This window comes from Nanorana parkeri, unplaced genomic scaffold (assembly GCF_000935625.1).
Source record: "Nanorana parkeri isolate BGI_ZX_2015 unplaced genomic scaffold, ASM93562v1 scaffold82, whole genome shotgun sequence".
NCBI lineage: Eukaryota > Metazoa > Chordata > Amphibia > Anura > Dicroglossidae > Nanorana > Nanorana parkeri.
Window position 1 is genome coordinate 47,525 of NW_017306350.1, and position 24,643 is coordinate 72,167.

At 39.0% G+C, this 24,643-nt stretch overlaps 1 protein-coding gene across 1 annotated transcript in view; it reads left to right on the forward strand.

Annotated features, from left to right (window-relative positions):
- Positions 1 to 24,643, forward strand: part of SHF (Src homology 2 domain containing F) — a 93,662-nt gene that overhangs the window by 33,677 nt on the left and 35,342 nt on the right. The window contains exons 3-4 of the mRNA XM_018577006.1: positions 658 to 816; positions 24,050 to 24,221. Of these exons, the coding sequence (XP_018432508.1) occupies positions 658 to 816; positions 24,050 to 24,221 (331 nt within the window). The remainder of the gene's footprint in view (positions 1 to 657; positions 817 to 24,049; positions 24,222 to 24,643) is intronic.

Sequence of the window (24,643 nt, forward strand, 5' to 3'; positions counted from 1 at the left end):
TGAAATAAGAATTTCCTTTAAATGATTGTATGTTTTTTAATTGTTCTATTTGGGTGGCTTGATCAATAAACAATTGTTTTAATTAAAAGGAAACAATCTGTGAGTTTTAACAAATAGATTTTTTGTTGCATTAAATAATACATTTTAAGCTAAAGATTATTTAAAGTGATCAATCTGCTATATCTGTCATTTATCGTTACATGTATGGCCAGCATTACACTGGCAAATATTGATCAGTCTGCATCTTTTCAAACCAAAACGTTTGGCTTATTGAGCCTGGCCATTAAAATATAGCAATGTCTGTCACAAACATAAAAAAAGTTTATCCTTCCTTATACTGTTATTCAAGACCAAGGACTTTAATTGTTATTTGTGAAAGGAGGAGACATAAGACTATGCTATCAGCAGAGCTGGTAGCACAAAACATTTCTTCTGGTTTTATTGTATTTTGCATGGATATTACTTGGTGTTCATTGCGGGCAAGAATAGTTTATGTTCTTCTTTTTCATACCACCTTCTTGTACAAATCTACCATGGCATTTTTTGTTCTTGTTTAGGACACACTTTGCCAATTCTCAAACTATACCTGTCTTTGTCCCTTCTTTGTCTTTCTGCCGGTCGTCTTCCTGTCTCTCCTCCCGTTGATGTGGCAATCAGTGGAGATTAAAGTAATCAAAGATCTTCCCTGGCCTCCACCAGTGGGACAGCTGGACAGCAGCACAGCCGCACTGGAAAGTGATGTGAGCATTTCATTGTCTCAGCAGCCTCCTCCTTCTCCACAATTACCATCCCAGAACAGCCTTGAAGACACCAATGGTGGGTGTAAGATTAATAATGATAATTTTCACATTTCTTTGTACAGTTCTGACTCTGGAAGATCCTATTAGTCTGTAAATATCTATACCTTTTTTATGTTTTCTAGGATACTACATTCTAACATCAGTTGTAATATCAGATTTATGTGTGTCTTCTTAAAGTGCTTTTCCACATGCACCCACAATTGACATCTTCTGAATGTTGACAGCGATGGCCCACATTTCTTTTTCCAAGACCTCTAGTGACCAAAAAAATTGGTTTTGAACCTGTGCTTTCAGCTGCAGCCCCCCTATGTGCAACTGTGCTCCTATTTTTGCTACTATGTTAGGATAAACTATGAGGCAATTTACATTTGGAAGCAGCTATTATATCCAGATGTTTAAAATCAGATGACCACCTTCCTTAAAAATAGGAAATCCACTTATGTAGTGAAAAAAAACGCTCTACTTGCTATATATATATATATATAGCAAGTAGATTGGTAGACTTCATTGCACAGTTTAACCTATTGTCGTTTGTAATGAAACTCGTGGTATGGTCTTTTACAGCAATTTTTATCCTCACAAAATTACAAAAAGACTTGTGTATTAATTGTTATATTATTAATTTAGAGTTGGCCTTGATTTGATGGAGCATTTGAGGCATATACCTCATAAACTGTATGGTTTGGTTTTTTTTAACTTCTGGTTTCAAGTAGGCATAATCTTTTTAGTGATGTATTCTTAAAATCTTGGAAACTTTGCCTGATTTTTTTTCCCAAAGGAAAAAACTACATTATCTGTACATTTATAACTTAATTTCTAAAACTTCAAGCTTTTTCTATCACAGTGTTTATTTTTATATTATAGGTAGCCTGTAAACATTTTTTTTCTGTTTTGAGTCTTACATCTCAACCTTCCTCTTCCTAAGCATAAAATCTATTTGTTCAGTGTTCTGTTTCCAACACCACGCAATACCAATACCTGTAAAAGCAAAATGAATTATATGAATAATGTCAAAAATGATGGGCTTATAACCAAAAGTGCATTACAGCCTTGATGACCTATACAGCTTTGAAGAATTGGTACTGACTCGCACATAACGGAATGCTTTATTATTATCTAGAAATGGCATGAAAATATTTTATAAGCTGTGTGTTTTGAAGGGCATTGTGGCCTTTGTGTTCGATTTGGGCAGCACATGAAACTTTTGTTTTTTCTGTCTCCCATATTTTAGGAGTTTTAAAGAATGACAGATTACATAATGGGGTAGACAAGCATTACATGTGAATGACTTGATAGAAGAAGTAAAGTGCTTGCTTAAAAGATTTAGTAACCATCCTTGATACAAAAGAAAACTGGTCTACATTCTGCTGCTTTATTTCTTCCTAAACTCCCTTTATAAGACAAAGTGGAATTTAAAAAGATGTGACTTTCAGACACTGAAGTCTATAAGCAGATTAGGAAGGATTGCTTTGAGCAGCAAGTACATGCAGACTTTAGTCTAACTTCGGTATTGACTAATAGAAGTATTAAGAGAACATTTAGAAAGGCAGAAAAACGTACAATGAAGGGTTGTAAAGGCATGTGAATATCATAAAAATTTGTTCTGTTAATTACAAGTTGCTGTATCGCAGCCTATGTTGCATCCCAGGTGTAAATATAATTTCTGTTAACCTCCCTGGCGGTCTGATTACTTGTTTTTTTTACTTTTATGTTCTATTCTATCTATTTTCTTCAGTTTTTTTTTACTTTTAAAATTCCCGCCGGTTCCGCCCCCCTGCGACGCGGACGCTCGCAAGGGGCGGAAGACAGATGCCGGCATCGGCCGGAGGACAAAGCGGGGATCGTGGACAAGGTAAGTAACTCTACGCTGTAAAACCCAAGTGTGGGTCGGGGTTACCGCTTATGGTACTGAAAATTAACCCCAAGCCACACTTGGGAATGCCGCCAAGGAGGTTAATGGTTTAGATTTGCAGATTAATATATGGATTTAATCTTTATTGCTGTGATAATAACGACAATGAGAAAAGTGTCATTATAAACATTAAAGTAGCATCAAACTTTTTTCAATAATGAGTTCAGATCAAACAGATATACATTGGGCAGAAATGTTTTTCGTTACATTTTTGCCCAAGCACTCATGTTTCCAAGCAGCTGTTTCCAACTCTCTCAGCTCCACTTCCCTGAACTTCCTGTCCAGTATTAAGGTTACTAGGGACAAAACAGTCTTCAACAGCTGTTTATCTACTAGCATGGAGAAGGAGTAGTAATCGGGGAGCAGGGGAGTGGGTTGCCATGCTATGCCTGTGTGTTGGTAGAAAGAGACATAGCTTACTAGCACACAGAAGGGTGGCTCCATAGGACCGGGCAACCACCCTAAAACAGGATATCGGGAAAAGTGTTTGGGGGCCAGGACTCTCCCAAGAGCTGGTCACCCAGCCAAACTGAGTAATTGAGGGAAAAGGACTTTAGTAAAAGAGGTGACCAAGAACCCAATGGTCACTTTGACTGCGCTCCAGAGGTCCTGTGTGGAGTTGGGACAAAGTTCCAGAAGGACAACCATCACTGCAGCCCTCCACTGATCTGGCTTTACAGCAGAGTAGCCAGACTGAAGCCTCTCCTCAGTGCAAAACTCATGAAAGCTTGCTTGGAGTTTGCAAAAAAGCTTCTGAAGGACTCTGAATTTGAGGAACAAGATTCTCTGGTCTGATGAAACCAAGATTGAACTGTTTGGCCTCAGTTCTAAACGTTATGTCTGGAGGAAACCAGGCACCGCTCATCACCTGCCCAATACCATTCCAACAGTGAAACATGCTGGTGGCCGCATCATGCTGTGGGGATGTTTTTCAGCAGCAGGGACTGGGAGACTAGTCAGGGTTGAGGGAAAGCTGAATGAAGCAAGAGTACAGAGATATCCTCAATGAAAACCTGTTCCACAGTGCTCAGGACCTCAGATTGGGCCAAAGGTTCAACTTCCAACATGACAACGATCCTAAGCACACAGTCAAGACAATACAGGAGTGGTTTAGGGACAACTCTGTGCATGTTCAAGAGTGGCCCAGGCAACATTGAACATCTCTAGAGACCTTAAAAACTGCTGCCCACCCACAGTCCCCATTCATCATTGAGAGGATTTGCAAAGAAGGAATATATACACACATTATGAAGAATCCTTTGGGAAAGGGAGCCTGTCTGCCAGGTTCAATCACTGAGCCACATCTACAAACTCATTGGTCCCAATCCACTGTTTTGTGTGGGGTTTTTTTGTTCCTTCCTTTAAAAAAAAAATTATTTTAGCAAGTAAAAAATGCCCTCTTAAAAGATTCAAACAGTAGCTTAATGCTGATGGATAGTAGTTTGTTTCACAAATGATGACCTTACTACCCTGTCCTATCAGTGAAGTAACCTAAAATATGAGAATCCCTTTATACTTTTCTGTATTTTCTAGAACACATTTCTAAGAAGTCCCTTCCTTCTGCAGCTTCAGGCTGGGTTCACACCAATGCGCCGTAGTGCATTGCGTTTTTGCCATGTTTTTACCGCGACTTTGACGCGTTTGGAATTTTTGTTTTGCTTGCAATTGACTTACAGGTGCGTTCCATGCATTTTTTATGTGTTCCAGTGTATTCCAGGCCAGACAAAATAGGACAAGCAGCATTTTTCTGGTCTGGAACAGACTGCGCTGATGGGACCGAGGCCAGAAATAGCACAGGGATACATTGGGATGCATTTTGTATCCGGAAACAGTCTGGTCTGGTCCGGAGGTTATCTGGATGTGGTGTCAATGGGCCCTCAAGCCTGTGAAGGTGGTGTGTGTTTGTTTTGTGGAAAAGGAGACGCAAGTGTGTGTAATTTTAGTCTCTGTATATTTAAAGAGTAATTCCACTTTTGTTGAAAAATCAATCCCCTCTGGACGAACAGTGTACATTACAAGGATTTTATCTAATTTTGTTGCAGATTCCTACCTGTTTCTGTTCTAAAGAAAAAAGCTGTTTGTTGCAGCATGTCCTTTCCAAACTGATTCCTGAATTGGTCTAGGTTCATTTAACCAGCTGGTGGGCTTCCTGTGTTGTAATCGGGTGCAGTGTCAGCATCACTTTAGTAGTAATTAACCCTTAGAGAGTATCTCACCAAAAATGTAAATCCTTTTGCAAGCGGTGCCAAAAATTATACTTGTATCCTTGTGTAGACTTCTGGGAAAATCAGTTAGCCAATCACAGAGGAAGGAAGTGACATTTCTGGGGGAGTTCTGTACACCAACTGTCTACAGAACGCCTCCATATTGCATTGAATCCTTGACAGATTTAGAACATTACAGCAGCTACAGTTTTAAATGAAAAGCTAACTTTAACAACTGTAAATTACAAAATGGCTTGTGCAACAATTATATCTGATATATTAGTTTTTTTAAAGATAATTATAATTTCTATTTATTAAAGTGGAGTAACCCTTTTAAGGTGTGTGGTTTTTCTAGGGGGGGGGGGGGGTTTAAAAAATGTTATAAAGTTTGTTTTCAATGCAAGACAGCAGTTGAGATGCAGATAGCCAAATATTTCCATTTTGGCACAATCTATCAACTAGAGTACATTTTAGATGCAGATATAGATACTTTGAATATGAAGATGCTAATGAGCTTCCATACATTAAGGAAATCTTTTAGCGCTCAGGATAAAATTATCCAGGAAGGTTTTCATGGAGCAAATTAAAATGCTTCCTGCAATTTAAAAGTCAAGCTATCACTTTGTAATCTTTAGTGTGGTGCCTAGCAAGTGTGATATTTCCAACTCTTTTCAACAGCATAATATAGATAATTAACTTCCCTTTACTGTGACAGTTTGCATTTACAGTGCAGAAGAATTATCCATACAGAAAATGTATTTTGCACAGTGCCTGGCTTTCAAATAAATATTCTCTGCACAGTTATTTCTACCCGCATCTCTGAAATGCAGGGTTTCTATGTAAATGTGTAATTCACTGTCAGTCTTGAAAAAAGAAAAATCTATTTTAATAATTAAGAGACATTAAAATGAAGTAATATAGTGCTTTCACCATTTTTTTTCTTCTGGGTCTGTTGTAGAAGAATTGCTCAGGTTAAGGAAACGGTGGACAAAGTCCACTGGCTACATCTCTAGCCTATATCTGTTTAGCATTTATGTGATTGTGATTTAGGTAGAACAGAGTAGATTCCCAGAGCAGAACTTACTGGCCTCTGTCTTCCTGTACCAATATTGTGCACTTATGTCTATAGCAAGAGAATACCTTCCAAAAGGTAGATCTGGTCAGGGACACATACTGGTCAAGCACCAGATTTCCTTCTACATCCATCTATTACAAAGGCATAGAATGCTATTGAGTGCTGTAGGTTATTGTTTCTCCAGTTTTAATGAATTGGATACTTAGAGATGCTGGCATTCTGATCAATTAAAGCTTCAGTGTTTTTCTTATGCGGCATGCCAATGAGGCGGCCTATTCCAGTACTGGGACAGTAGGAATGTGCAGGTGCAGTGGTTAATGGCATGCTCCGGCACTGCCCGGAGCTCGTGAAAGCTTACAATATAAACGGTAAGAGCAAGTGATACACAAGGTAATTGTGTGTCGATGTGCTGATGGAGAAAGTAAGTTTTCAATTGTTAGGTACAGACAAGATAGTCTTTCCTGAAGAAATTCGTTTTCAGGGATCACCTGAAAGGTGGACAGAGTAGGAGATAGCCAGACAGATTGGGGTAAGAGTTCCAGAAAATGGGAGAATCTCTGAGAGAAGTCCTGGAGGCAAGCACTGGTGGAGGAAGATCAAAGAATACTTTTTTTGTGATATTTTGAGATAAGGTTGGTGATGTAGCTGGGTTCAATTGTGGAAGGCTTTGTATGATAAGTATTTACATTTTTGTATCCATTGGGTGAGTGGAAGCCAGTGGAGGGATTGGCAGAGAGGGGTGGCAGACACTGAGACGTTGGTAAGGTGAATAAGGGGGCAGCAGAATTCAAGATAGACTGAAGGGAGTATAGCCTGTGTAGACATAGGCCAGTGAGAAGGGAGATGCAATAGTCAAGGCGGGGGATAACAAGGAAGTGAATTAGTAGCTTTGTTGTGCCATCTGTTAAGAAGGGGTATATTTTGGAAATGCTCCAAAGGTAAGGACAGCAAGATTTGAAGAGTAATTGAATGTGGGGCTGAAAGGAGAGGTCAAAGTCCCATATTACACCATCCTGGAACGAGGACAAAGACTGATAGTGCTATTGATCTTAATGGAAAAATCAGAGGAGTGGGCACAGGGGAGGAAATATTGTGAGCTTTAGTTTTTGAAGTGGTGGGATACTGATACTAATATGTCGGTTGCAAAATTAATGATGCACGAGGAGACTAAAGAGTTAGTAAAAAAATGTAAAATGAAAAGTTTTTTTTGTAAAATGAAAAGTGGTTTTTACTGAGGAGCTACCATTGGTTTTAAGAGTTCATAAGTTACTAGTGAATTTTAGAAGGGCAGTGTCTGTTGAGTGTTGTCTGCAAAGTCCAGACTGTACAGGGTCAAGAAGGTTATCACTGAAGTAGCAGCTCAAATGGTTGTAGACCTTTTGGAGGTAAACAACAGCAAGAAAATGGGTCTTAAGTTGTTTGGTTCCAACAAGCGTTTTTTGAGTATGGGAGTGACCAGTGCAAATTTTAGAGAAAAGACGAATATGCAAGTTGAGAGGGACAGATTGGAGATGTGAGAGAGTGTACGATAGAGCCAGAGGGTGACCAGAGTAGTGAGGAAATGGGATCCAGAGAGCAGGTGGTAAGCTGGTCATCGTAGAAATGTTTAGTAACCTGTGAAATGTGGTATAGGTATGTTATGTGGGGGAGATATCTGGACAGTGGAGATCTCGTCATGAATTGCATTGTTTTTTAAATGATTGGTCATGGCTGTGATAGGTCAGGGTGATGGGATATTAAAGTAGAGGGTTAAAGGTAGAAATTAGTTATCAAGGACTGGAGGCAATGGACTGAATGAGAGTGATGAAATAAGTCTGTTTGACAGCATGGAGGGATAGATTCATTATATGATTCATTATATTTTAGGAGAGCTGATTTATACACAGTGAAGTCTTGCAGGAATTCAGTTTTTCACCACACTCGCTCAATAGCATGGGTCTTTTGAAATGTCTGGTGTCATCGGTTTGTCAGGGTTAGGTAGCAGTTGGGGCATAGTAGTAAGGGGAAAAAGTGTGTCCAAGAAAAATGAGAGCAAGCCAGCCAGTGTAGAACGGGTAAGATTCTGTCATAGAGGTAGTCAGTAGCAGAATAGAAAAGAAAAGGGTTAAGTTGCTGAAGGTTTCTATGAGTAAGTGTTTCTTAGTGGAAGGGATAGGGGATAATGATGGGTAGATTGTGAAACTGATAGGGTTGTGATCAGAGAGAGGGAAAGGAGTGTTGGGGAGGTTGCAAGGAGTGTAGAGGCAGGATAATACAAGGTCAAGGGTTTTGCCTCCAGAGTGAGTAGGAGTGTATATCCATTGTATTAGATCAAAAGATGAGGTTAGGTAAAGAAGCTGAGAGGTAGCTGGGGTGCTAGCATTAACAGTAATTTATTAATTTCAGGTATTTATATAGTGCTGACAATTTTACGCAGCACTTTATATGGTGCACATTCACATCATGGATTTTAAAGTCACCAAGCATGATGGTGGATATTTCAGAGGAGAGAACATAAGGTATCCAGGCAGAGAAGTCATGAAGGAAGTGTGATATTGGTCTAGGAGGTTATAAAAATCATAGCAATCATCTAAGAAACGGGAGGAAAAAAGCAAATATGGGAGCTTCAAAAATGGAAAAGGATAAAGAGGGAGATATAGGAAGAACTTAAAGTGTTTGTGGGGATAGAAGGATTTCAACTCCATCTCCCTTAAATCGACCTGGGTGAGTAAACACAGTAGATGCCATCATGGGAGAGGGCAGCTGAAGAGTTAGATTTCTGAAGTCAGGTTTCAAGTAATGGCAAGCTAAAGATAAAAAGGTTGTGGACCGAGGTGAACTTGTCACAAACAGAACGGGCATTTTAGAAGGCATATGGTAAAGGTACGGCTTGTTCTTGGAAACAGAGGGTTGGAAATTAAAGTGCGTAGATTGAGGCTGCTGCTAGAGGAAATAGAGTCATGGGTGTGTTTGGCGAGGAAATCGTGTCATGGGTGTGTTTGGCGAAAGTTAGCAGAGGGCGAGGATTGGGTGAAATATCTCCAGAAAGTAGGAGAAGCAGGAGTATTAGAAAAATAAGATGGTAAGAGGGTTTCAGAGTGCATATGCCCGTGTCCTGATGGTTATGTCAGCACGTAGGTACAGAATTATCAGGAGGTGATGCATGCAGTAATAGGGAGAGGGCAGGATTGAGAGTAAAAGCTGCGCTGTGTGAATGAGACCGCAAAGTGTTAGATATAGTAGATACTGACCTTGGAGTAATGTGATACAATGTGTAAAAAGTGCAAAACAAAAAAGAAACGCATGTATATAACATGCACCTTAGTGTAAATGTAATTGCTACAAAATATCCATAATGAAAAATGAAATGCACTAAATATTAACTGTGAATCAATGTGATGCAATGTGCAAAAAAATAACAACTAGAAAAATGCATGTGTGTAACTTGCACTCCAGTGAAAATAATAAATGGTTAAAAAATGTCCATGATCCTGGATCTTCAATAGTCCATTAAGTAAATAGAAGATAAAACATTGGATGTAGAATAGACTTAGTCTCCTGTGACCATCAACAGAGAAATCTTCTGGAATGAACCTCACCTTTAGCAGAGACCCACCAGGGTCTGTATGCGCTGTTCCTCTAATTCGAACCAGGTAGAGGAAGCACCTGATGCCGAATACCTCCCAGTGATTACCTCCTCTCAGGTACAGACTCTCTTGCAGTCTCAGGAATTGGAAGCAGACAGTTCATCCGAATGGCCCATGCATCAGATAAAATAAAAAGTGGAGACTCGTAGTGCAGATGGTTTTAAAACGATACAAGACTTTATTAAAAAAGGATACTGCTCACATATCATAGGTAAAAGTAAGGTATATGGTAAGCAGCCACAGACACTGTGCAAATCGCTCAGCTCCTCTACTCCACCCGACGTACGTTACGTCAAAGGGCGTGACTTCATCACATTGTATCACATTACTCCAAGGTCAGTATCTACTATATCTGACACTTTGCGGTCTCATTCACACAGCGCGGCTTTTACCATTAATTTCATACGTTATATCTGACCACACAGATTTCAGCTGCTGCTTAACTTGATTAGAGTAGTGGCGCGAGGTTTCACATTATTCAAAGGATAATTTAAGGAGAGAGAACACTATTGTGAGAAGGAAAGGTAGAGGGAGCTTATTACGGAGTGGAGATAGCAGGAATGAGACTTGGAGGGGAAAAAAATAGCTGGATGGAGAAATATAGTTTTACTTGCAGTCTGTCAGGAGTGGAGAACTGTTTGTAGATATGTTCTTGTTTCTGCCTTAGTTGAACTGCCATGTTAAACTGCCATGTCACTTATGTAGATATTTTCACTTTGGTTGAAATTATCATAGCAGAGTGATTGAGCCCTCTTGGCAGAGTGCAGACTACAAAGTTATGTTGCACCAACTGGCACAAAATTGTCACAAGCACTTTAGTGCATCCTTGTTACAATACTTTGCAGGGAAGGAGTTGACCTATTTTGCTACAAGCATTTTTCATGCACAGGTATGCATTTATAAACACTGCAATTCAGTTTTTACTTAGACAAGGAATATTACGGTGACCTTAGGGTTAGCATTGTGTGGCACAACATTTTACTTGCTCATTTACTTCCTAACTGCATTTTAGTGGTTGTGGAGGGCACTTAGTGGGCATTGTAAACTGTTGCCAAGTTCCTTTTCGAAGTCTGTAACACTTCTTACTGATGTATAATAGTTTGTCATTTAACTTTTAAATATTTAAATAATTTGTTCTGTTTTTCATATGTAAAATGTAGTTTTTGTTTAAACTGAAGAGATATGTTATTTCTACCAATACTGCAGGATATTTTATTGCTATAAAAAGAACAGAAAAGTATATGCAATTCTTGTGAACAGCGTGATTCTGCTTTTACAGAATTTGGATTTAGCCTGAGAACATGGTATGTGAAAGGGTTTTATAATAAAGCAATAATATTAACCTTGGATTATTTAATGCTGTCACTTATGTAATTGTTATGGGGACACGATATTTACTTTTAGCAAGTGAGCTTTAATACTGGCCTGAAGCACAAACATAAAATGTGCAAAGTCTTTAAGAAAGCAAACAATGAATATTGCAGTACAAGCAGTGAATATTTTCTTATCTGCAGATCTCATGTTCTGGGACTTATTGCGTGTCTGAGGTCTATTACACAGCCTGATTAGCCAATTAGGTGGAATCTTCCATTTTGCCTAATTCATGAGCCATAAATCCTTCATGATTTCCATAATGAAAATTGGGAAACTCTGAGGATTAACCGTTCAAACAAACGGAACACCGTGAAGAATAGCCGTCCTTCCTAAAATGCCAGCATTTCCGAGTCAAAGACATACAATATTTCTTTGTTTGCTAGAATATATAGGAGTGTATATATACTGTATATTTATTTTCTCATGGTACTGTATAACCCTTATCTAAAAAGATCTGTCTTTTTTACATTCATTATAGACAAAAGATGAGTAACCTTGTTTGATATAAGTTGAGATCTCTAGTAAAACTTGAAAGTTATCTGATTTAATTAATTGGTACTGTCATTGTTTTGTAACTGTGGGAAAAAAATAAGCACTGATAAATTTAGTAGATCACTCCGGTATCTGGGATTGTGATCATCAGCTGTATACAAATCCCAGCAAGATTTTAGATTTAGTGGAGCTCTAAAAAAAAAAAAAAAATCCTACTATGCCCCACTTGCTCTTCTTAATAACAATAATAGTAAAATTCAGATCAGGCAAGCTGGTATTTTCCTCGCTGCAGCCTGCCCAGTACTAGGAAATGTTTACATCTTGGGGTTTTCCATGGGTCAAGTCCCACATGCACTAGCCCCTCTGAGAATAATGGACGTCTGTTATACATGTCGTGAATAACTTTTTGGCAGTGTATGGTGTAAACCCTGCCTTGCATTGTGCACAACTCTGAATCTGAATTTCGCAGTTTCAACTGCTTAAAACAGATCTCAATGAAAAAATGTTTTAAATGCACTGGGTGTGGATATTCTCATTAGAAAGATGTATGTTATATCCGCTGCAAAGTATAAAAATGTTACCTTGCAGAATGCTGGCTGATACACATAATACTTTTCTTCTGGGCCCTAAAGGGGTAAGAGATGCGACTTGAGGAGAGAAGTGCTCCAGTCGCATCCCTTCCCCTCTTCACTACTTGCTCATTCACAAAATGTCATGTATTTTTCTTATAAATACAAGGTATTCTGTGATGGAGAAATAGGCGGAGATGTGGCATTCGGTCAGAAAAATAAATAGGATTTTGTGAATGGAAGTGAAAAGGGATGGGAATGCTACTGGAGTCCATCTCTACTCAAGTCAAATCTTTTACTCCTTGCAGTACCTGGAAGACTAACAATATGTACTTGAGCAGGCATGCAGCAAGGAAATATTTGTATACTTTGCAGCAACCCTATACACACAACATTACTTTTTTTAGAGAGCGTTTACAAACCTGGTGCAGTGTGTAAATCTTTTTCTTCCAGAGTTCTGCTTGAGGGCTTGTTCATACCATCTGCATTTTGGGCTATGCTGGCTATTTTTTCCAGCGCAGCCCAAACGCAAGACAAGGCAATCTGCCTTGTCATGAGTGGTGAGAGTTGACACCACCTTGTTCCGGTATTGTGTGCTTAAAAAAAAAAGTACGGCATGCAGTATAATGTTTTTAAGTGTTACTGTAGTGTGGCATGGTAGAACCGCATCGCACTGTGGTAAGCCCATGGAACTGTCAGTTGTGAAATTTCAATAAAGTTCTAACAAAAAAAGAAAGTTTGATGTGGCTTGATCAAGCGCATCAGCACTGTTTAGACACATGCACACCAGCAGCTGTGCGGTTGAGCATGGCTGCTGGTGTAAACAAGCCCTTAATCTGACCATATTCCTTATAGTAAATATATTTTTAACTTGTATGCATAACTAGGGGTTTGATTTCTGCTCACAGTGGATTTAATGCAGCACAAACTGGTGAAACTTTTTTTCTTTTGGATAGAGTGGAGAAGGGTTAAAATCTCGGTGAGGTTTTCATTTCCCTTATTTTTATTTCTTTGTTGGGACATTTCCGCTTATTTCATGTCTTAGTATGAGTATCCTCTGAGACTTAAAGAACATGTTACAATTTATTTGTCCCCTGACAACAGTTATTTGTCCCCTGACAACAGTAGCTTTCATAACACTGTAGCACTGAAAATCTTAGAAATATCCATGTTGCTGTGGAAGTCTTAACTATGGTGAAGGAAGCTGCTCAATCAGCTTCATGTAATACAGTCCATTACATTTTCCTAAAACTGCCTGTAAGAAAAAAAAGTTTTTTTGTGACAAGCGAGGGTGGTGAATTTGACATCATTAAAATAATAATCCTATATTTCTAGGTAAAAACTGTACTATATAATTTTTTTTTGTAACATAATTTAGGGATTTAAGCTATTGTGCTGCAAAATAGAACTAAGGATATTCAAACGTTTTCACCCATATAGTGGGGTGTCAAAATTAATTGTTAGGAAGTTTAACTTACTGTATCTCCAATATTTTCTGCTCTGTTAATTGCTGTATATTTTAGTAGTGATCATAATAGTATGAGCGTGTATTCGATCTAATCTGTCACATTGTTTCTCATGAGATTTACAGCACACAGGTTTTCTTGGAGTGCCCAAAGGAAGCTTATAGGATAGTAGTGACAACATTGCTTGATTCTGACATTTCTACTTGCGCTGTCTCTATGTGAGATGCCTATATTAAGATATTTTATTAGTTTTCTAAAATCTGCTTTGTACACATAGAAAATAGAGTTCAACACTGCCATCTGCTGTTTTTACTTGTACTGTTCGCAATTATGACACACAAGTTCTTGATCAAATCCCTACTAAAGTCTTACAAGGGCAGCTAAAAAGTGTTTGTTTCCTCCCTGAGTTTGAATTTGTATTTTTACTGTTATAGCTTAAATTCTCAAAACTTGCCCAATCTCACAGGACATATAATTTATAATGCATGCAAATGTTAGCTTTGGCTAGAAACTGGAACGCATGACTGGGGCCCCCAGGTGGACCAAACATCACTGGTCTACACAGCAAACCGGCCCTATGTTCCATCTTTTGAAAAGATCCACCTGTGTCGGTAGCTGTATCTAGCTTTGCATGCGCTTCATTGGCCTGTTGACTTGTTACGCAAAGCAACAACGTCCCTCACGTTACATGTTTAAGCAAATTAGGAATACCAAACTTCAACTTTATGACATGCTGGTAGGTTAATTGGCTCCTATCTAAATTGGCCCTGTATGTATGCATGTGAGATAGGGACCTTAGATTGTTAGCTCCTTGAGGGCATGGACTGATGTAAATGTGCACCATGTGAAGAGCTACGTAAACTTTTGGCGTTTATATAAATACCTGTAATGTATCTTTTAATAAGCAAACCCAAAAAACACTTGCATTTGGACCCAAACCACTTACTTTATTGTGCATATGCAAATAAACTAGACATAATGTTTGCTCAATAACTTAGAGAAGCCTGAACACTATATTCAAAATTAAATCACACTTGGGCCACCAGTTCATTAATCCAGACATAATTTGCAACGCATGTCACTGCTTTTATCCTCTGCCTAAATGGCAATTTATTTAACTTTAATTATTTTAATAATGTTCAGTTATATATATTGATGATGTTAGTCTTAACCCCCACCAGCACCTGCAGGAGCCTCTGGTTCCTGCCGCCATTTTAAACACTGCTGGGGCAAATAGTAGCTATGCCATTTTTAAAATGATGGCTAGGACTTAAGTTGTTAACATAAATGTAAACCGCTGGATGAAGTATTTTGCAATCCTGAGGCAGTTAACCCCAAGATGGGAGACTTGATGCCGGCTTACTACCACCGGCAGAAGAGTGGGGCAGGGGGCAGCAGTGGAGGCACGGGCCAAGCAGGTGGAATTGAGCAAAGCAGCAGAAGAACAGGGCACGGCAGGCGGAACGGGGCACAGCAGCAGGGGAATACAGAAATACAGCGGCCTCTACTCCCAGCTCGGCACCGGCTGCAGCACTCTGTGTCCCCTCTAATGGAAGGGGACACAGAGCGCAGCATGCGGCGGTGGTGGGGAATTCAACTAAACTGAATCAACTAATCGATAATGATTCACATTATCATCGATTAGTTGTTGCAGCTCTAAATGCATGTCATAAATTAATACATTTTATAGCCATGGTAGCCAAAATCCATATTGCAACTATGTTCAAATTCACACATCTGACTGTCAAATCAAATGTTATTATAATTGCTGAAAAGATTACTTTATTTAGTTGTGATATCACAAAATTGTCTAAAACAGTATGGAAGCTTGGATTGAATTATTGTTATACTTCTGGCCTATGCTTGTCTCTAGATATTTAATTTGACTTTGCTGATCTTTTTTAGCTTGAAAACCCTGCATCAGAGAATAGGTCTAGTCTATACTATGACTTCATGAGAGTGTGGTGTCTTTAAATGCTCTATAATAACGATTTGTTCAGATATTCTGTGTTAAGTTTTGCACTTGTGACATTGCCCTCATTTTGCTTTTTTAGACTCTTGTGAAAGGATTGTATCATATGGTTAAATATAGGTTACCTGTGTTTCTACAATAATAATATATATGCCAAACAATGAGCTAGGAATATGTAATTAAAGAGATCATATAATGATTTTGTGTCAGTTTCATTTTAGTTTGCTTTTTACTACTGACAGTAGTATAGAAATATGTCCAGCAGCTGCCCCCTGTAAAATTAAAAGTTTAATACTTACCTGTCTGTAAGTGAATTCTTTGCTCTTTTATATTACAAAACTCTTGATCACGAACTCTTAAGTGACAGCAGAACAGTTTGCTTTGCATCTCCTTTTGTCCTATAGGTAATAGATGGGTCATTGCTCTGAGGACTCATTTCAGGTTTGTAACAGTACAGCTAAAAAGTAATTAAAGTAAATACTTTTATTGATGAGAAAATAAGACTAGTGCTCCACCTGCTGGCTTAATAGAAGTCATAAAATTAACTTGCAATTTTTTTGTGTGTTTTACCATAATAAAGCAAGAATGACATTATGTGCAAAACAACTATACCTTACCTTTTGATGTCTAATTTATACAAATATGAAGCAATTAATGCACATCTTTGAGTTCCTTCTATAATTTCAAATAAGGCTTGGTTTAAATACATATCCCTTTTTATTTTTTGTTTATTGCAGTATAAATAATTTTTTCTTGTAGGTGAATAATTATTACAGTTTCTACATGTATGTGAACAATGCAGGGCTTCATCTTTATAATAGCCATCTCAATCTATGATTTCTAGTTATCATAAGGAGTTCCCACCATCTTTCTTTGACGCCACTGATTTATTTGGGAGTGTTTGCGTATATGCAACCTTAGTTACCCTAGACATGAAACGGCTAAAACTTAAAAGAGAACTATGGGGTAAGTGTTTTTCCCCATACTTCTCTTCTGGGGCACGGGAGGACATATACTAACCTCCTCCCGTGACCCAAAGCTCAGTATATCGCACGCTACAGCTCACGGTATACTGAGACTGCCACAGCCGGGATGGATCCCGACAGTGCTGTCAAGATCGACCCAGCTGCGTGAATGACAGCTGGCTCTCCCTATCTAGAGGCAGAGCCAGCTGTCCCCGCCCCTTCTCCCGTCCGTTCCCCCAGCGCTGGAGGAGCGGGGATGGGGGGGAATCCCTGCAGGGAGCGTTGCCTAACAGTCACCGCTCTCTGCAGGGAGATGATCAAGAAGTGAGCAAGTGATGATATGCGTTCGCTCACTTCCTGATCTATTGAGCCGACGCGTGACTGTTTCATTGTCACACGTCAGCTCGAACTATGAGGATGAGTGATTTTCACTCGCCTCATAGTTCTCCTTTAAGTTTCAGGTAATTATTGAAAACAACTAGTGTGTTAAGGTTGTCCTGACAAAATTGCTGCACCGCTAATGGCGAAAAACTACATCTAGTTAATCTTTATCCGAGTAATATGTAATCCTCAAATGTCCTTCCTTGCAACTTACATAAGTAACCGGTAAAACCCTAGCTTTTTGCCTCATGATTCTATCTTGTAACTGTAGATGTAAATTACATATTTACTTTCAAAGTTCCCAAAATGAAATACTGGCTGCATACTGACCATTCGAGGGTTCAATAAAACGTTCTTGTTCTAGAGATATTACAAACAAAACAAAAACCTAGGACCTCCCACTGTCATATTTCACCCAAAGTGCACTTCCACTTTTGCAGTCAGAGTTGAGAAAATCCCCACTATATGTTTATTTTTGTGTTCCTATTTACACAGCATGCATTTTTAAAATATTTCTTACTTTTTAGATGAGTCTGTGTAGCAGGCCTTTGCAAGTCTCTATCTATTTCCAAGTGACAGGAAACTGTATGTCCCCATAGAAAGACTATCTACAGACTTGACTTTCAACCATTTTCATGGTTTTAGATCTTTAACTCTTTTTTTTTTATGGCAGACATTGGTCAAAGCTGGTTTGTAACTGATAATGAGATGTCAACACAGTACAGATGGGGTTAATTATGATAACATTAACCTACTCAGCCCTCCTCACATTGCAGTACAGATAAAAATGTTTCTTTCAGACAAGAGCATATAATGTGCAAGCAGAAACTAAAAATTAGGTTATGCAATGTAAATGAGAGACATTTAACAAACATAAAATAGGTGTTACCCCAATTTGACTGCAAAAGTGGAAATAAACTTTAACCACTTCCTGCGAGTGGCTGTACATATACGGCCGGCCACAGAAGTGGTTATACCAAGCACACAGCTGCTGCTGCAGCCGTGTTCTTGGTATCAGTGTAAACAGCAGGTGATTGCTGTTTAAATAGAAGCGATCCGGGACCTATACAGCCCCCAGATTGCTTGTACCAATCAGCGGGGTGTGTTCTCCCCCCGCTACCACCGCCAGCTACTCGGTCTGGCACGGTGGGTCTCCCTGCATCGATCGGAGAGAGATCAGCAGGCTTCTAGCCGCTGATCTCTCCTTCGATCACTGGACCTTGAAATGATGTGTATTACATCACTTCCGGTGTCACTCCTTACATTCTCCGGTTCTTAGAGCCAGGAAAAGAAGCTGGTGAATCAGATCTGTGCTTCATTAGCTTCTTTGGGGTCCCTAGGTGACATTAGGGGTCTGAAAGGTCCCAATGTTTACATAAAGAGGACCTGTTACACCCTATTTGCTATTACATAGTGGGCTTTCAGAAAATATATCATTGTTTGGTGGTTTGAAGCTGTTTTCTAGGAAAAAATTCAAATTTTATCATGTGTGCGCGAATAGTAAGAAAATTCTCCGGACAGCAAGTAGTTACAGCCCTACTTCAGAAAAATTTAAAGTTTTTTCTTCAGTCGGACTGCCCTGCTCTGCATGACTTAACTGCTCATTTATGCCTCCAGAGTGGTAGACTGGTCACCACAACCTCTTCTCTACTTCAATTCAATGGTCTAAGCTCCATAGCCCTACATTGTACATGAGGGCACCAAAGGACAGTTCACAGCTGGAGAGGAGGGGGAGAAGAGGCGAGTGCTGACTGCAAGCTAAGTGGGGATCAGTTAAGTAAAACAGCTTTTTCTTGCAGCCCCACTGCAATGGAAAACGTTTAACCTCCCTGCAGTTGAGTTTTAACTGTAGAGACTTTCCTCTCTACAGTTAGCATCTTCCTTGAGTGAACAATGAAGCCCCACCTGGTGTAGGAGTTCCCAGGTGGGGCTCCATTTTTCATGTTTTTTGAGTGTTTCAAAACTTGGTTACTATGAAGAGTTCCATGGTGGGGTGATGTGTATCTGTGTGCTATAATAAATTCTTCAGCGAAGTTTGCTGTGTGTGGCCAAACTTTTTTTTCTGTGAATGACTATGGATGTTGGAGCAAGACTGGCTCGGTTGTGTGTACTCGCCATTCTTCCTAGTGATGCTGTGAAGGAGCAGTGATACTGAGTTATGGAAGTTTGTGTGCAGCCGGTCTTTCATCTTTGGTATGGGGAATGCAAATGAGCTCCGATACTTGCACAGGTACACAGAGTCATTAGTGGGTCTTTAGAGTGCGGGCCTGTTGCTATGTCTGTCTGTATATCTCCTTGGTATGGCAATTGGTGTTCCCAATTAAAATCAGTAGAATTGACCATGCGCATTATATATTTATATGAATTAAAAGAAAGGAAAATAAAAAGCACTTTCAGTCTTTTCCTATATGTATTTGAAGGTGCAGTTAAAATATATGTAAACCCAATCCATGATGGAGCATAAGAAAAAGATGAAATCAAGTATTTTATTTAAAGGAAATTGTTTCATATACTTGCTTCATAATAAATTCTAGTAGTATATAAATATCACCTTGCTACAAAATTACTAAAATACTGCTATTGGCCAAGAAATTCTGTCAGCAAGTACTGTGTAACAAGTGCTGTTGTGCAATATAGTAAGAAAACCATGCATTGTAAATCTTGTCTTATTTCCAATTATAAGGTACTTTGCTATTTGGATGCAGTGTTTCTTGGAGTAACTAACTAAAAATTGAAATGCTAATGCAGCACTTAACCTGCATTAACTCTGTAGCTGCTGCTGACATGGGGAACAGGCTGAAGTTGTAGTGAAATATGCTGTGAGACTGCATTAGAAAGCGTCAATATCTCAGTATCCAGAGGGAGCAAACAGACAGAAATACTGATGTGAAAGCCTGTTAAGCAGTAATGTATTCTTGATCTGATCTGTGTACACCGTAGTCCCAGGCCCCCTCCAGCCTTTTTCTATTGATTTTTGTCATCCGGTGTCACCATTGCACTGATAGTCTTTTTGTTCGCCATCAACATTTCAGGATGCATTAAAGATTTTACTTCAAGATAACAACATTTATTGTCTAAGATATTGTATCAAAATTTGGCACCAGAAGAATCTATTTACTGGCTCTTCTCTGTACATCTTTTATTTTATCTTGCTGTGTATTTATCTAACTGTTTGGATCCATTCTCTCTCTGGCTTGTTTTGAACCCTGTCTTTTGAGACTGGCTGTGGAAGGGGATGTTATCTAAAAGAGTTATGAGTGAAGCTACACTTACCTGTCATCATATTGCCAGAGAGCCAGCACCTGCTCAGATCTTTTCCCTGGCTTGGTCAAAATATAAATGTGGTGCATGCTCAGTGAAAGCTTAGTTTTCCAGTGGCATATAGATATATATTTTCTAACATTTTCATAGCTTGGAAGCACTTACTTTAACCTTCTGGTTGTCCCTTACAGCCCAACTATCTCCTGATAGTTTTGAGGTGTTTGAATATGCTAAATAGCTTGCAACATTTGGGGTTCACTAGGCTAATGCAAGGTTAGTTGTAAATTACTTTCTTGAAAGAAATGTAACATTATGGACAAACATATTTATTGCGCCTGTGTTGACAAAAAAAAAAGTACCATAATTGAGTTACAATTCACCTACAATTTCTGAGTATTAGAATCCAATTATACCCCATTAAAAGAATCATGGTGAACCTCCCAAGCATTTTAAATGGTTAAAGATGAATTCCAGGTGGATATAAAAACATATTGACCATGATTTACTAAAGCAGTAGATCATGTTCACCAACAAAGTGAATTTTCACTTTCCATAGTAAATTTGGACTTCTTCTGTAAAAAAAAAATTAAAAAAAATGGAGTGAAATAAGTAAAAATTCGCTTTGCAAAGAATACCCAATCGTGCATAGAAAATTATAAAAAAAACAGGATGACTGAAGTCAGCAAAGCTTTGGCTCTTATACCAAACATTCACTATTGCAAATGTACTTGGCTTAGTGAATTTAGATGAAGCTGTTCTGACTTTAAGGGGTTGATTTACTAACCTTATAAACACACCACGAATGTGTATACACCTCTGCAGTGTGTTCCCTCCCAGCATGATCTATGGGTGGAATCTAAACACATTTGTAATGTGTACACACCCAGCAGGTGTGTTGTGCAAAGCCCTGAAGGGATTCCAAGGTGATGTTGTATAAATTAGCTCTATGTTGTGTTGCTTGCGTTGATGAATGCAAGGAATGTAAATGCATGAGCTAACCATTTTTGTCTAAACTGTGAAGCAGCATTATATATGCATCATGTGCATGATTTTTCCATATATGGCATTAGTGGAAATATGCTTTTAGAGACTTTTTGGTTGATAAATACGTTTTGCTGTGTGAAAATCACACACACCTGGTGTGTGTGTTTTAGGTTAGTAAATCACCCCCTAAATGTCCAATCACGTGAAAGCAAAAATATATATTAAATTATCGTTGCATGTGATTTGGTATTTTTTTCAGTGTAGGTTTGCGATTTTCATTCTTAATGAATAAGGATACACAAAGTGAAAATTAATTTGGAAAATAATAATTCCATTTGCCTGGGTAGCTTATCCCTACAGTAGAGCATGTTCACTTTCAAAGATAGTTCGGGGGAGGTTCAGTGAACCCAGTGGAAGGTCTGCGGACCCCAGAACTCTATGGAAGCCAAATCTCGCTGTTTTAAGACTAATTTTCAAACTATTTTTTTTTTTTTAAAAAGGCATGGATAGCTCAGTACTGCCATGGGTGACATGTGCCAATCCAAATGGATGGATGGGCCAAGCTGAACAAGTTGTATATCTTAATAAAGAGCCCAGAATAATTTAACCACGCGTATTAACCCATTACCAGGGACATTTTAATAGAGAACTAAAACCAAACTTTATTTTTGGCTTTAGTTCGTTTTGCGTCACTAAAGGACATTTTAGTAATGTCCTCCTGTGACCCAAACTCAGCTTATAGTGGCCGCTATATGCTGACCGTGCCGAGCTGCGCTGCAGCCTGGAAGGATACTGACAATATATATTCAGGATCCACCCCGCTACCTGATTGACAGCTGGCTCTGCCTTCTCTAGCAAAGAGCCAGCTCTGCCCGCCCCCTCCCCTGTCTGTCCCTCCAATGAGTCCTGGAAGAATAGAGAGCGAGGAGGAGGGAATCCCTGTTGGTAACAGTGACTGACAGTGATCACTACTTTCTCGAGCTATAGCGCTTGAGTGCGACACCTGCAGTGTCACATGCCAGCTCAAAGTATTGGTAAGAGTACAATTTACTCTCCCAATAGTCAAAGTACCGTTTTTCATGGCAACCCCCAAACCCAGACACGTCCATCGGATTGCCAGACAGAGAAGCGTGATTCGTCACTCCAGAGAACATGTCTCCATATCTCTGGAGTCCAGTGGTGGCGTGTTTACACCACTGCATCCGACGCTTTGCATTGCACTGGGTGATGTAAGGCTTGAATGCAGATGCTTAGCCACAGAAACCCATTCCATGAAGCTCTCTATGCACTGTTGTGCCAATCTGAAGGCCACATGAAGTTTGGAGGTCTGTAGCTATTGACTCTGCAGACAGTTGGCAACTTCTGCGCACTGTGCACTTCAGCATGCGCTGACCCCGCTCTGTCATTTTACGTGGCCTACAGCTTTGTGGCTGAGTTGCTGCTGTTCACAGTTGCTTCCACTTTGTTATAATACCATTAAAAGTTGACCGTGGAATATTTAGTAGCAAGGAAATTTAATGGCTGAACTTATTGCACAGGTGGCAACCTATCACAGTACCACGCTTGAATTCACTGAGCTCCTGAGAGCGACCCATTCTTTCACAAATGTTTGTAGAAGCGTCTGCATGCCTAGGTGCTTGATTTCATACACCTGTGGCCATGGAGGTGATTGGAACACCTGAATCCAATGATTTGGAGGGGTGTCCCAATACTTTTGGCAATATAGTGTATTTTAAGATGTATGATAAACTATTACGGTTACCCTAAAATAACAAATATACATGTAATTACTAATCAAATAAAGTGACCATTTAAAGTGCTTTATCAATCAATTAAAAAATTTAAAAATAATGCATATTAAATCAACTTTATGAATGAAAGAGTCCATATAAAAAGGTCAAAAGAGTAGCTGTGTTTGTGTATGTATGGGAACTTATATAACGTGTGAGTGTGTGAGAATTACTTGATCTCGTTGTCTGTGAGCTTGATGTGTGTCTGAATGAAAACGTTGACCAGTCCTGTAATTGTTTTCTGAGTTGGAGTCTAGCTGTTATGCTCTATTTATATTTTTCACTCCATACTTTATTGATGTATACTTTTCCTTTTAGATACTGTTTACAATTGTTTGTCTTTTCATTCGGAAACATAACTTAAGAATCCAGTGAATACATAGAGTGCATAGAACTGTCAGAGTAGTGAATTGTCATGGTTACAAAGTGAGAAATTAAACTGCATAATATTCATTACAACATTTCGATCCTTTACATGGAAACGATTGGCCTATTTATTATGACACTTAAGACACATTTCACATATGAAGGTCAATGGATGTAGCTAATTCTATCATAAAATACACTCCTATAAATCTATATGTATACCGAGATAGCTATGGCAAGGAAAGATGGACGTGCAGTAGTCATTGGTACAAATGAGTTGTCAATCTTCTGTTTGTAACTTTTGGTTGGATTACAATATCTATTATTTGCATAGAGCTCATACACTTACCTGCATTGCAGCGGCAGCCCAGTCACAGTGACATTCGCAGATGAGTGCCATTTTCCTCTGACCATTCTATTTTCATCTGACCATTCTATACAATTCTAAAATGTTTTCAAATTCTGTTAAGTGTCCTTGCCCAAAGTGAGTTTCCATGGGCTTTCAATTTCCCTTCCCATCCTTCACCAGTTCATCCTGAAATTATCTATAATATAGAGCTACTTTCAACTTCCTAGCTGTGTGAATATTTGGGATATATTAACTTACAGTTCTACACATTTTCTACACATTTTTAGAGAAAACATAGCATAGTAGGGGTCTTATTTATAGGACTTTCTGTGGGTGTTCTGGCCTTCCCTAATAAGAAATTACAGGAATATAGATGCCCCCTTTAATTCTTAATGATTTTGTTCTTCTTTCTATTCTGTGGTGAGTAGAATTACAGTTTATAGTTTTTTCTCTTTTTCTTCAGCCCAGTTTGATGGTGCTGATAAAACAGGCATGTCATCATCCAGAGAGAACAGACTCAGACACACGCACAGACACTCAGCTGGGAACTTGAAGGCAACCAAGAATCCAAGTGTAGAACAAACCAACTCAGTGGGAGAAAGGATAGATCCTTCCCTGCCATTAGAAAATCAATTGTAAGTATCATTAATATTGTTGCTGGGGTACACTCAAGCAGTCGATCACAGATTTAGGAGAATGATATATGAACTAATTACAATTTAAATATATTTTTTTTTAAATGAAAATTTACTGGTTTTACTGCAATTTGCAGTAAAATTAACGCGTGGCAAACACAAGTTTCTGAGGGGGTATCCGGCTGTATCCTTATGGATACAGCCGGATACGCGCGTTAATACGCCCCAAAAAAGCTCCTGTACTTCTTTGGGCGTATGGCATTTTACCGCATGATCCTGCGGTTGTGCGGTTTACCGCGTGTAGGAACGTGCGGTAAAGCGCTCAGGTGTGAACCGGGCCTTAAGTAATACCCTCCTACACCTCTGCACATAGTGCTCCTTTTAGCTGTAGGTTTTAGAACAGAGCGACATCAACGCTCCTG